Source organism: Otolemur garnettii, unplaced genomic scaffold (genome assembly GCF_000181295.1).
Source record: "Otolemur garnettii isolate 467f Iridium unplaced genomic scaffold, OtoGar3 scaffold00157, whole genome shotgun sequence".
NCBI classification, from domain to species: domain Eukaryota; kingdom Metazoa; phylum Chordata; class Mammalia; order Primates; family Galagidae; genus Otolemur; species Otolemur garnettii.
The window spans coordinates 1,855,283-1,870,283 of record NW_003852552.1 but is presented as its reverse complement, the minus strand read 5'-3'; the positions used below and the strand labels follow the sequence as shown (position 1 = coordinate 1,870,283).

Genomic DNA, 15,001 nt, shown 5'->3' with positions numbered 1-15,001 from the left:
AAAAGAAAAGAAAACTGCTAAGACAGTAGATTTTAGGCGTTCTCACAACAAAAATGATAAGTATGTGAAGTAATACATATGTTAATTAGCTTGATTTAGCCTTTTCTCAATACATATATACATATCAAAAAACATATACTTTTTTGTCAATTAAAAACTATTAAGTGGCTTGGCCTCAGCAGCTGGGGCGTGGCCACACAACACCAGGCTGATGGTTTTGAACCCGGCCCAGGCCTGCCAAACAACAATGACAACTACAACAAAAAAATAGCTGGGCTTTGTGGCGGGTGTCTGTAGTCCCAGCTACTTGGGAAGCTGAGGCAAGAGAATTGCTTAAGCCCAAAAGTTGAGGTTGCCGTGAGCTGTGATGCTACAGCACTCTACCAAGGGTGACATGGTGAGACTCCTGTCAAAAAAAACACAACAAACTAGTAAGCGAAATAATTAACCATGGTTAAAAATGCATATTGCATGCAGAAGAATCCATAGTCTCCACAGTATCTTCCTCAGTTTTAGGGGGAAGGGATTTTTTTTTATTGTTGGTGATTCATTGAGGGTACAAAGAACCAGGTTACATTGATTGTGTTACATCAAGTCCTTCTTATAATTGTGTCCCGCCCAAAAAGGTGTGTCACACACTGTGACCCCCCTCCCCATTGCCCTCCCTCTGTACCTCCCTCTCTCTGCTCTATTTTGAAATATTTTTCAAACATAAACCAGAAAAGACTCAAACCATTACCATTATAGATCACATTCTAAGAAGAAAAACAATTGGATTTGCTAAAATTCTTTTGACATCCACAACAAAGACCCAAGAAAATGATTCTTTTTAGATTTGGTTGCTGTGCTAAAAGTATCTGTGAACATTAAATTTCTTTGATCTTTGTCTACATAGTTATCATACACCGTAATGAATCTTTAACTATGTATTTTTTGGTACCGCACCTGGTAGGTGAGAAGGACGGTTGCATTTCTGTTGTTCAGTCATCAAATAGCAATTACCCTTTCAACTCTCCTTACCCTTGTTACTGTGAAGGAAAATTCATTTAACGTCTCTGCTGCCCACCAGAATCAGACAGTATGATATGCAAATTGGTTTAGGAAAAAAGGATATGTGCTGGTACTATGTGCTAATGCCTCTCTGTTTTCTTCATCACATTCAAATAACTTCTTACTTACCTGATTTATGGCAGCTAATCTCAGTGTCAGCTCTGTTTAATTTCCAGGACTTACAGATTAGGAATGTGATTTCTTGGAGTAAGTTCATTTTAACAAAATTCTCCTAAACTGAAAGAAATTGGACGTCCTGTGGAGTGCGTGATAGAATTTTAACTGTATTACTTAGCTTAGGAAAATAAACCAATACATTTTTCTTGTGGAAGTTAACGTTTTATTCTAAGTTTGACTGGCTGTATCACGAACAAGGCAGCTTTAGCGAGTGTCCTCGCATACTTATATCCACAATTTGAAAGATGTGAAGTAAAATATGACTGGCCTTTGCTTGAATATTTGGAATGCTCTTTCCCCTTGTTTCTTCTTGTTTTCCATATACTGAAGGATCTATTTTCATTTTGATTCATATTTGTTAATTTTTCTGCCATCATTACTACAGGGTAAGACCTTCTCTTATACTTCCCAATAATACTTTTTAAAAGGAATTAGGGAAGAAAATATTCTTTTACTGTCTGGCCAGTTGGGCATTTAAACAGATTTGGACTTCAGCCATTTCTTAAGCCATGTCCAAAGTAATTCAGACACATTAAGAAATTGATGTTGATGAATGTGGAACTTCCATCCTTTTAAAGGAACTTTTATCCTTCGATATTTTACTTAAGCTTTTACCCTGAAGAGATTTCTATATGTAATTTGAGCATTTATAATTTTTTGTTACTACGTAAGGGAAAATGTATTTTTGTGTAATATAGGCAATTAGAAACAGTACACATTTCCTCTTTTGTGAGGAACTCTTAAAAATGTGTGAGTAGCATGAAACAGAGCAGGATCTTTCCATTGAGACTGATGGAGAGAATAAATGCAGCCAGAGAGAAAGATGGAATGTCTTCTTTGGTGTTTTTTAAGGAAATTGCAATCTATCACAACACTGAAGTCAAAACCACTGAAAGGCAGAGCTGAAAAATTGACGTATTCAACCTTTCTATGAATCAGGTGAAATAAACGTTCAGCAAATGTCATGCTTCAAAGGCTTAAGCACAAATGTCTGGAAATGGCAGTATGACATCAACTAGGTATTTTATAATTGGTCAGAGATAGTTCATGCATTAATCTACCATGGTGAATAGTTTGCAAGGACATTCGAATGTGAAACGCTATTGTGTTTACTTTCATGAGGACAAATCTGAGTGGATGTATAGTACATGTTTTTGTTGGGCTAAGACCAAGTCAGTCAGAGCATATAGAAATCCATGTTGTTTTAGTTTTATTTTTAAACATTTTAATGGATATATATTTATATACAAACAGTGGACCTGTCTATGATGTTGAGATAGCTGAATAAATTATCCTTTAAAGGTGCTAAAAATACTAATTTTTCTTGGCTATTATTTGGGGATATTGATCTCTGTTCTGAATTATGATACTGTTTGTGTTTAGTTACAGATTGGTTTTAATCACCAAGCTCTTTTTCTTTCCATTAGTGTCTATAACTAAGGTTTGATTTCAGTTGCATTCAAAAACATTACATTGGCGACACAGGTATTATAAAAAGAATTTTTTCCTCTAAAAATAAAAAGCACTATTTACAATAGTCTTTAAAATCTCTTCAACCCTTCAAATTAGTTGTTTCATGTGTTATAATTTTATCTACTTTCTGAACTCCTCCAATAAACTCTGAACTATCATTCATTTTATTTGATGTTCCAGCGATTGGGGTTGTAGTATAAAATTACGCATGGGAATAGAACACCATTAGAGAGAAATAAAATCTTTTGTACAGAACACATAACCCTCTATACTAGCCTTTAGCACTGTACAAACAGTGATAAAGGGGTGATATGACTAATATTGGACTCTTTCACATGAGACCAATTGCCTTTATAGCTTATGGGACTTGGTATAAAACTTTCTAATTTTAGCTTTAACCCTTTTGGAAGGCAGACGTAAATCTGGACAACGTAATCATAAATGGACATGCAGTCACTATGGCTCATTGTATCTGTATTATACATAGTGTACTGAAATCATCTATCCATTCTATCGTTGATTATGAATTATACTTAAAGGAAATGTTAACTAAGTAATCCATAGCCTGAATCTCTAATTCGTGGGTGAAAGGTTTAGGTTTTGGGTTGTCTTTTACATGGATCTGTGAGGGAGCAGAATCTTAATCCCTCTGTCAGTAGGTACATTTATAGAGAGTTCTCTTCATTTTGTTATGCCCTAGAGAGCTTGAGAAGGAAGAAGCTTTCTGTCATTTGGATTTAGGATTAAGTGAATCTTCTGATACTTTCATTAAGTATAAGATTTTCTTTCCTTTGATTATGCTGATAAGTGTAAGTGGGTCCTTTAAAAATAATGACCTCAGAACTTCTGAAGTTTTGGGATAGATTTTTGTTTTAAAATTTTAATATATTTTGATATAATTTTTACCATCAGGATTATTTGTGAACTATAAATTCTTTTTCCACCACCATTGTAATTTTGATATCTATTCTGATGTCAACTGGCTAGCATTAAATACCTTTAGAATTAAGTATACACATAATTGAATAGTGACAAGTTAAAGAAAGAAAGCATGTGAGGTAATATGAGCACCAGATATTTAAATTATGAAGTCTCAATTTTATGTATTTATTTTAGAGATGATGTCTCACTATGTTGCCCAGGCTGGTCTCTTGGGTTCAAGCCATCCTGCTGCCCCAGCCTCCCAAGTAGCTGGGACCATAGGCATATGCCATCAAGCCCACGTAATTAAATCAACCAGTAGATGAAATCTGAGTTTAGAGTCTTCTGCATATTTCATAAAAGGAATATACTTTTCATTAGATGAGGAAAAATTAAGTGTTAATATTATTGAAAAGGATAGATTTATGCTTAAACTGTGTACTGCATTTTGGAATAGAAGGTTCAAAGAGCATCCAAATTGCTGGTTTTTAACATTTTCAAAAATATCTTGATATTAGCTTTACTGTGATGTTAACATGGATTTCATTAATAGCCACAAAGACTTTACAAGGTATAGGTACTATTCTCATCCCAATTTTGAAGATGAGAAAACAAGCTCAGAGAGTCGATATCGTTGGGGGGTCAGAGACTGACCTCATCAAAGGGTTTTTGTAAATATTTAACTTTTAATGAATTCATAACTATACATTTGTGGGGTGCAATATGATGATCTGACATACAATGTGGAATGCTTAAATCAAACTGATTAACATAATCATCACCTCACTTATTTTTTGTGGTAAGAAATTTATAATTTTCTCTTAGTTGTTTTGAAATATACCCTTTTTTGCATTGTGTACTTTAGATGAGATGCCACCAAATGCCCTCCCTCCTCCAAAGAGGTTTTTGTACATCCTTTAAGTCAAAATCTAACACAGCCATAATATGTGGAGATGGGATTAGAACCTAAATCTATTTTCCTCTAAGGCTTATTATACATCTAACCATGCAGCTGTGTGATCCCACAGCATAGTCCATTGATTAATGGTGGAATATTTTCTTTGCGTAAACTTGAGAAAAAGTCTTTAATTTTTAACTTCTTGAGCAATATACCAGATGTTAGAATCTGTGCTAGATACCTCCAAACCTTTGATATGTATGGTTAGAAAACATTTGTCTCTGTGGGTCTTATTCCCACTATAATCTTCCTGGTTTCCTTTTCAGTCTTCAAATCTAATCTTCTCCTCTGGCTTACTCAAACATTTATCCTCCTGGTGGTCTTTCTGTTGATATTGTTTGTGTGGTCCATTTGTTCTACCTGTTTTCCTGACAAGTCACCATAAACTCGGATGTATAGCATATCAAAACACTCTTTAACTTATGTAACTTGATAGCGTAAAGTCAGCAATATGTTAATACCTAAAAACAGTGAGATTGTGGATTATATAGGCCCATCACCCCCCAAAAGAAAGTATAAGTTACATTTTGGTCCTGTTCTTTCTGATAAGCTGCCTTACCTAAATTTTAATGAAAAATTTTAGCTGGAGTCTCCAGGTATCTTTCCTCAACCAGTATTTGCTAGATTTCTTATGAAATTCAGGATGTTAAAAGACAATAAAAACATGGGTTAAAAAGTACTTATCCTATCAATTAATGTACTAAGCTCTTAAATAATGAAAACATATTTGTGTCTTGAATTATAGATATATAGTTCTATATTCAATTCAATATAGTTCTATGACACCACTAATTTTTCTTCATTGAGGTATTGGTGGCACCATTAGCCAGGTGTTATAGAAAATTGGTAGTAGTTCTGTTTTAGTAATTTCTAAGGATGTGGTTGAAATAAACATGAGCTTTGGAGCAAACGTGGGTTTGAATCCTAGAACTGCTTCTTAGTTGTTGAGTGATGGTTGGGAAATTACTTAACTGCTTTGCTTCTCAGTTTCTTTACCTGGAAACAGTTTTCACAATGGCTTAATTTAAAAAGAGTGACAATATCAAGTGTTGAAAATGATGGAGCAAATGGGACTCTAATACTTTGCTGGCGGAATGCCAAATAGAATAGCCACTTTGGATAGCAGTTTTTCAAACAGTTGAATGTATTTACCATAAGACCTAGCCATTCCATCCCTAGGTATTTTCTTAATAGAAATCAAAACATACACAAATTCTTATGTATGAATGTTTATATTAGCTTTATTCAACATGATCAAAACCTGGAAACAACTGCAGTGTTCTTCAGCTAATGAATGGATAAGCAAATTTGTATTATCTCCATAAAATAACAAGGACTGAACTACTGATACAAGCAACAAAATGGTTAAATATCATAATATTCATGCCAAGTGAAAGAAGCCAGTTCCAAAAAGCTGTGAACTGTACAGTTCCATTCATGAGAACGTTTTGGCACAAGCAAAGCTATAAGGACATAAATCAGATAAGTAGTTGTCACCGGGCTGGAGATAGAGAAAAGGGATTGACTCCAAAGGGGATGGAGAGAATATTTTGGAGTGATGGAAATGTTCTATATCTTGTTTGTGTAAGTGACTATAGATTTGTGAAAATAATGAATTTTACTGTTTGTGAATCATACCTTAGGACAAAGGAAGGAAAAAAAGATTATTTTCTTCCCCCAGTTTTTCTTCTGTTTGGTTCTTCAGTGTTCTCTGCATCTCCTTTGTCTCTGATAAATTTAAGGTTCGTGATGAACTTCAATTTCTTTTTTTTTTTTTAAGCAATGTTAAGGTGCTTCAGGAGGTGTTTATGCTTTGATGTGTAAACCCAGGGCCAGGCACAGTGGCTCCCGCCTGTAATCCTAGCACTCTGGGAGGCTAAGGCAGGTGAATTGCTTGAGCTCCTGAGTTCCAGACCGGCCTGAGCCAGAGCAAGACCTCATCCCCCCAGCCCCCCAAAACAGAACCTGGGCGTTGTGGTGAGTGCCTGTGTTCCCAGCTGCTTGGGAAGCTGGGGCAAGAAATCTCTTGAGCTCAAGGGTTTGCGTTGCTGTGAGCTGTGACCCCATGGCACTCTACTGAGGGCGACATAGTGAGACTCTGTCTCAATAAATAAATAAATAAAATGAGATATGTTAACCTGGCAAGGGCAATTCAATCCCAAACAGGCCAGAAACAGGATAGTTGGAGCTGTCCACAGACTGCGAAGGCGGGGCTTGCACTCATGGGTCTGTGCACACCCAGGATCCTCCAAACTGAAGATTGGAGAGTGCACGTGTTTGAGCACACCTGGAGCTATGCGAACAGCCAGTACAGACACGTGTGCAGACAGACAGGGATCAGAGTACATCCTCAAGATTGGAAACCCACATGGATGTTGAACAGCTCAAACATGAATTTGGGTGCATACGCTAGATGGTGGATACACTTCTGAGAATGTGCACACGGCAGAGGAGGGTAGTACAACGCTCTGCACACCCAGTCGTGCGAATGCCCCGCGCTGCCTACAGGCCCATCTGAAGGAAGAAGAGGCGCCTGCCCATTTTCCCAGTACTTGGGCACTGTCCCAGGTTCTAGGCAGCATCAGAACTTTGCACTGGCACAGCCCAGGTAGTCAGAGCGTGTTTTCCCAGCTTCTGAGCATCCATCTCGTGGAGGCCATGTGCTGGCACCAACCCAGGCGCCCAAGCTCGACATCTTCAATTTCTTACTTCAGGAATGAGATATCACAAAAAAATTTATGTCTTTATTTGTCATCATCTCTGGTTCCTGAGTCTGATTTTAAATCTGGTCATCAACTGGATTCTCACACAGTAGATCTATGTTCCAATTAGTACTGAATAACTTAGGTCTAGAGTTTGCATACTCCATAAAATGTACCCAATATACCTGCTTCAACTGAATTTCTGATCTCTGTCCTGTGGCAATGAGCATACCTAGAACGGTTGGGAGAATGTGTCTTGAGTTCTGAGCCTGAGTCCTACCTGAGAAAGGTTCCCCTAAGAACCATCGTTTTAGGCCAGTGTTCTCAAACTGGAGAAAGCATCAGAATCACCTGGAAGTGTAGGTAAACCACAGATTTCTGCCCCCTACCGTCCCTGGTACTGATTCAGCAGGTCTGAGGTAGAGCCCCTAAATTTTCCTTTTGAATACGTTTCCAGATAATGTTGTGTTGCTGGTTTGGAGTATACACTTCGAGAACCATTGACTTTATTACTGCTTCTTGTGTTACCCTGCCAAAATTCCTAACCCCATACAGTAGCCAACATTTTGTGTTTAAACTGCTTCATCATTTCATGGCCTACTTTTGTATTAGTTAAAATCAATATATTGAGAGGGAGGGAGACAGAGTGGGAAAGAGAGAAAGACAGAGAAACATTAAGTGCTTGATTAAAAGCCATAAACTGGTTCCTGAAAGACAGAGAAATGATTCTGGCAAGAGAAAAAGGGTTATCTCTAGTTGTGTCCCCTTCCTTTTAACCTCTTAAGTGTCACCATGCTACATCATAATTATTTTATCTCCCTGGCAACTGATTCCTTTCAGGCTCCCATTCTGTCTGCTTTAAAAGTTCTGAAGACTTACTAGGCCTCTGCCTCACCCAGTGACCTAAAATATTCTCAGTTAAGACTGCCCAGTTTGTAATCAATGGGCCCTGTCCCATCACACTTAAGTTTCCAGATTGTATCATATTTTTTCTAAGAACTCTACTAATTTTCATTGAATCAAGTCAAGGCACCAAAACCTGCATAATTTGAAGCTATCTGGGATGTGTGACTGATTTCAAGTGAAAAAATATAAATCACATTCCTGTATCAAATACTTTTCTAGACCAAGAAAGAAATAACCCTAATAATTTCAGTTGCACTGGGTGTCAAGAAAATATGAATAAAATTTAGAATTTAAAAAACAGTATGTAAGTGTTCAATTTAAAGCAATGACACATTATTTCATCGTACCAAATCTTAGGGCAGATATTAGAGGCTATATATTTGAATTTGTTCAGAATTCCTATTTTGTGAAGGTTGCTGTAGGGTACTTTGTGCTGTAATTATATCTGCTGATTTTTCTCTATGATAGATTAAATACAGTATATTATACTTAGAGCTGATATCCCCTTATCCCTCTACCACCCCACTGATTATTGAGAGTCTTTAGAGAAAATAGCTCATTGCACTGGATGATTACATGCCTCAATTGAATAGTAACTTGCTGCCAATTATCATTACAATGCCATATTGATTTTTTTTTCTCGTTTCCCTTATGGAAATTAAAGCAGAATTTGTTTAAAACGAGCTTCTGTCTATATTGTGGATATGATTGGTTCTGAATATGAGCTGCTTTTGAATATATTTTCGGCAGTGATCTGGTGCCTCTGCCTGATATTCTCTTAGAAATTTAGGCCTCTACTTTGTTGATGAGCTCTACATTAGGGAGATATGAAATGGATAGTTTGAAGGCTAGAGTGGAAATATAGATGTGGTTTAAATATATAGAGTATAGATTTTAATTATTGCTGAACAGAAGCCTGCTATGTATTGATTTATGTTTATGAAGTTCTTGGGAAGTATGAGACTGCTTATTTTCTTAACCACTCAGGCAAGTAAATTTAATTAAACTTAAATTAGCAAATATTTATTTAGTGTTGACTATATATAATGTAAATATTTATTTAGCAGATATATATAAGCCACGTGGCTAAGCACAACGGTAGGTAGAAAGATGAATAAAGTCATATAACTGTCTTTGAGAATTTATCATCCTGAGGGGTGTGGGTAAGACATGCAGGCAGTAAGAGCTAAAGATTATATGGGGATTTGAAAGAGAAAGAACTCTTTTTTTGGCTAGAGAAGAAAAACACTAATGGCTTAAAACAGCCAATTTAAGCCTGGAAGATTGGGAGAGATGACTTTGGGGTTATCCTCAGGGAAGAAAGAATAAATGAACTAACACAAGGAAGTACAGGGAGGACTCCCGGAAAGATGCTTTATCCAATAAAAATTGAATAAGTTAATTTCATGTGCTTTATGGCCTGAGGCTAGAAAGGTAGATTGAGGCTAGATTAGAACAGTGGACTAAAGGATTTACAAAACATGGGATTAAATTACTCTTAATCACAGTCTTCTGTACAGAAACTTCCCTGGACATCCAGGGAACTTGCGGTTAAGAGCAGTTTATCCAGTGTTTTCTTAAATGAATAAAGGACAAGAATGGAGCTGTGGAGACACAAGTTGGGAATCTCCATGCACACTAAAGGACAGGTAACTAGGGCTAAATTAGAATGTTAGCAAAGACACTGAAAAGGAAGCCTGGGCCATGGGTAGTGCCTGTGGCTCAGTGAGTAGGGCACCAGCCCCATATACTGAGGGTGGCAGGTTCAAACCTGATTGCGGCCAAACTGCAACAAAAAATAGCCAGGCGTGGCCGGTGCCTGTAGTCCCAGCTGCTCGGGAAGCTGAGGCAAGAGAATCCCCTAAGCCCAGGAGCTGGAGGTTGCTCTGAGCTGTGACGCCACGGCACTCTACCCAGGGTGAGAAAGTGAAGCCCCTAAAAAAAAAAAAAGGGCGGGCCATCTGGGGGAGCCATTCTAGAAGCAGAATATTCATGACTGGATGCCAGGAAGTCAAAGCAAGTTCTGTGTGATCAGTTTTCCAGCCTTCTGCCATACGTGGAACTTTATCTCCAGCTACTCTCCAAGCCTTCTGCCACACTGATCTCCTCACAGCTCCTATAACATTCCAATTACTATTGTTAACATCTCAGAACCTAGTTTGTTCTTATGCCTGGAAAAGTCACTTCCTTCAGATCTCTGCTCAAATACCCCCTTATCAAAGAATCTTTCCCTGATCACATATTGAAAAATAGCATCCTGGCTCGGTGTCCATAGCTCGGTGGTTAGAGCGCTGTCCACGTGTACCAGAGCTGGTGGGTTCGAACCTGGCCGGAGCCTGCTACACACACACACACACACACACGCATGCACACACGCACGCACTCACACACACATAAATACACAATAGCTGGGCATTATGGAGGGTACCTGTAGTCCCAGCTATAAGGGAGGCTGAGGCAAGAGAATCGCTTAAACCTGAGGGTGACATAGCAAGACTCTGAGTCAAAAAAAAAAGAAAGCATCCTGCCACTCCTTTTATTCCATTTACCATGGTGTATTTTTCATCAGTGCATCAAAAACACTAACATTCATTATATAGTTATTTGTTCATCATCGGTCTACCTCTTTCCAGATAGCTACATGAGGGTACAGGATTAGTGGTTTTTTTTTTCTTGCCTGTTACATATCTCTGTCACCTGTAACATGCGTGGCAGTTAGAAGACACTCAACAAATATTTGTTGAAAATAAGCAGAGTAAGTACAAAGGTGAAAGAGATGGGGGATCAAAATCTTATGCTAGTATTTCAAATCAGAAGTATTCAAATAGTAGTGATATTAATAATAGACTATGGAAGAGTGGAGGAGTTGGTTTAGGGAGTAGAGATAGGGGGAAGTAAATTCAGCTTATAAATTCAACCTTAAGTATATTATGCTGGTGAAACAGCCAAGGCAGTGCTATGTGATGTGCAGTTGAAGATGGAGTGAAGTCAGGGATTGAGGTAAAGATGACTGAGTTATCCTTATAGACTGAATCAGGGGTCCTCAAACTTTTTAAACAGGGGGCCAGTTCACTGTCCCTCAGACCTTTGGAGGGCCGGACTGTGGGCCCCGGGACAAGTTGGCTGCTAAGCAGGACAGGCAGCGGTGGCAAAAACACCTGGCGGGTCGGATAAATGTCCTCGGTGGGCTGCATGTGGCCTGGGGGCTGTAGTTGGAGGCCACCTGGTCAGAGAATACTTGAAGCAATGGGAGGAGAAGAGAGAACAAGTGATATTAAGACAGACTTATAAAATTTGAAAAACAGGATTGTATTTGGAATATTTAATGTTTTAAATATGCAAACTTATTTTTGTTTGTTTATTTCTTAGCTGGGTTAACAACTTTGGCCATGAAGGTCTTGGACTGTTACTGGACGAGCTGGAAAAACTTCTGGACAAAAAACAGTAAGAATAAACATTAAGAATAAAGTCACCAAGGGGAAAATTTATAGGCACAACATAATACGTTTTTTTTTTCTTTTACGTAGGCAAGAAAATATCGACAAGAAGAATCAGTATAAACTTATTCAGTGCCTAAAAGCATTTATGAATAATAAGGTAATTAGTATTTCTTTCTGCCTTTGTCACAAAAGGTGAGAACTTGCCAGATAGTAGGAAAATATGAAACAGACAAAATAGTGGGTGTTTATCCAGTTTACAAAAGGGTCTTTATGATGCAAATCATAAGTTTCATTTAATACTATTTATAAAATACTTTGCTTCACAAATACTTTTTTTTTTTCCAAACATACTAGCTTTGTTCCCAATTTAGGTAGGGTAATAAGAATACTTAAATGTCATGTGTTGAATACTCCTCCATACAGAGAGTTTTCATTCCATTGAAAAGGAAAAATGATGGGATGATTTGACTTGTTTGCTAAGAACATTGTAAGATCATGATTTCTTTTTATTTTATCTTCAATTAATGTCAGTGAGTTAACATACCTAAAAGAGATGTCTGGAAGATAGCAGGATTTGGTTTTTTTTTGTATTTGTATAATACCAGTTACATTATAAGATACCTTATGAATTTTAGACAATGGTTTTTCTTCTAAAAGTAGTCTGTACTCAGGTTATGAAGTTACAGTAATTTTTCTATAAACTATTTTTGTTACTGTCTTAGAAACAATCTGCTCTATGCACCTATAAAGAAAATATGATTGACTAATTTACTTATATAATTCTCTTTACATGGAATTTTAATAATTTCAGAATATTTAGTATAAATAAATATCACAACCAGAAACTTGCCAAATGTGACATAAAGCTATTAATAACCAGTGCAATAAGATTAAAACCAATGTAATCTGCAGTCTTTGGTAAGAATATAGAATTATGGGTAAGAATTTATGTATTATACTCACATGTATCAGCAAAGAATGTTATCAGCACATGCAATGGATGCTTGTTCATGAACAGAAGACTCTTGCATAGAATATACTAACTGTGCTGTTTCTGGAAGTTTCTTACAAAAAGTCTCACATCACTACTAGTATAGAATTTCTCAGTATTAGTGCTCTTAGTCTTTGGCTATAAGGTTATATGGAATCTTATGCCTAACAAGAAAGTAGTTAATGAACATTGCTTCTCCACAGCTCAGGATAGATATCTTTCTTCAATTGAGGGAAACAGTGACCTAAAGGAAAGAGAACAGTACTAGAAATCAGGAGATATAATTCATGTTTTGCCACTAATAAGTTGAGTGGCCATTGGAAAATTACTTGACTTCTCTGGCTATCAGTCTGTAAAATTTGGTTTTGGAGCTTTTGTTCTGAGTTCTTACGGATTTGCATTGTCAACTGTCACAGCTGTTCAGGATGCTAATTGTGATGTGAATAGTCACTAGAGAAAGTCGTATTAGTGAGATTTTCTGAAAAATCTTTTTTTCACAAGAGATACTTTAGGGTGGCGCCTATGGCTTAGTGAGTAGGGTGCTGGCCCCATATACCCAGGGTGGTGGGTTCGAACCCAACCCTGCCCAAACTGGCAACCAAAAGAAAAAAAATAGCTGGGTGTTGTGGTGGGCACCTGTAGTCCTAGCTACTTGGGAGGCTGAGGCAAGAGAATTGCCTAAGCCCAGGAGCTGGAGGTTGCTGTGAGCTGTGACGCTATAGCACTCTACTGAGGGCAACAAAATGAGACTTGTCTCTAAAAAAAAAAAAGAGACAGAGATACTTTAATATGTTAACACATAGCTTCTTTTTTTTTCAGGATATTTGAGGGTACATGTGTTTTGTTTATATACTTTGTTTTTTATACAAATTGAGTCAAAGTTATAAGTGTGCCCCTCACCAAGATAGTGTGCACTGTTCCAAATAGGTGTGAATTTACCTGTCCCCCTCCCCTATCCCAGCCTGATTTTCATTGAGATTTACTTTCTTATGAGCACTTTTAAGTGGTGATTGATCAGTTTGACACATAGTTTCTTAAGTGTTTAGCAGTTTGGAAGAGCATGATGATTTGACCTAGATTATTCTAAATTGAGGCTAAGTTTTAGTTAGGACATGTTAATGTCTTACAAATAGCTGCTTAGATCATGAGTAAGTGGGTCTTTAAATTATAGACATGTGGCTCGGCGCCTGTAGCTCAAGTGGCTAAGGCATCAGAGCTGGCAGGTTCAAATCCAGCCCAGGCCTGCCAAACAACAATGACAACTACAATAAAAAAATAGCTGGGCATTGTGGCAGGCACCTGTAGTCCCAGCTACTTGGAAGGGTGAGGCAAGAGAATTGCTTAAACCCAGAAATTGGAGTTTACTGTGAGCTGTGATGCTACCGCACTCTACTCAGGGTGACAGCTTGAGGCTCTGTCTCAAAAAAAAAAATTATAGACATGTGAAACAATAGGTATAAAATATGCATTCAAAATAGAAAATACATGATGATCTATCCATTTCATGTTAGATTAAATTGTCCCAATCAAGGGATAAAACTTCCATCTGAAGTGACTTACACATCAATTTTTTTGGCCCCATGAAGTTTGGAGGTTATCTACTGCAAATTGAAAACTCTTTTTCCATATCCCAGTGGTTCTCAACCTTCCTAATGCCGTGGCCCTTTAACACAGTTCCTGTGGGTTGTGACCCACAGGTTGAGAACCGCTGCCTTACTCAGTAAACATAATAATAAGATCATAAAATGCAGCCCGTTGTTTCTTAACTTCAATTACTGTGACATTGCTCTGGTGTTTGGATTGGTAGTTTTTCCAAATCTATTTGTCATGTATTCATTTTTATTTTCACTATGTCTCTATATATTAAAAAATTACTTTTAAACATTAAATAGCACTTTTAAAAGTTAAATGATTTCACTCTCATTCTAATTTAGTTAACAGCTTTTAAAAGCTGTTATTTTAAGTTTGGAGATTACATGGTAATCATCTCTCAGTTTGACAAATGTGTTTTTCACTTGTATTATTTCCTTTTTGTTATCTACTGTGCACCTCTGTACATACTTACCTTTCTTCTTTCTAATCTTGTCTCTCTCATTTTCTTTTGCTTGTTCTGGTCTGGTCTTTTCTGAGACACAGTCTTACTTTGTTACTCTCAGTAGTGTGCTGTGGCACCATAGCTCACAGTAACGTCAAACTATGGGCTCAAGTGATCCTTTTGCCTCAGCCTCCTGAGTAGCTGGGACTACAGGCACCTGCCACAAAACCCAGGTATTTTTTAGTACAGACAGGATCTCCCTCTTGCTTAGGCCGGTCTGAAGCTCCTGAGCTCAAGCAGTCCACCGGCCTTGGCCTCCCAGAGTGCTAGGATTACAGGCATGCATGG

The 15,001-nt window shown here is 37.5% G+C and overlaps 1 protein-coding gene across 2 annotated transcripts in view; it reads left to right on the top strand.

The window, feature by feature from the left end:
- The window catches only part of DIAPH2 (diaphanous related formin 2), a 909,107-nt gene that overhangs the window by 222,910 nt on the left and 671,196 nt on the right, over nucleotides 1-15,001 (top strand). For both annotated transcript variants that reach the window (XM_003799864.3, XM_023519127.1), the window contains exons 6-7: nucleotides 11,557-11,631; nucleotides 11,715-11,784. In XM_003799864.3, the coding sequence (XP_003799912.1) occupies nucleotides 11,557-11,631; nucleotides 11,715-11,784 (145 nt within the window). The remainder of the gene's footprint in view (nucleotides 1-11,556; nucleotides 11,632-11,714; nucleotides 11,785-15,001) is intronic.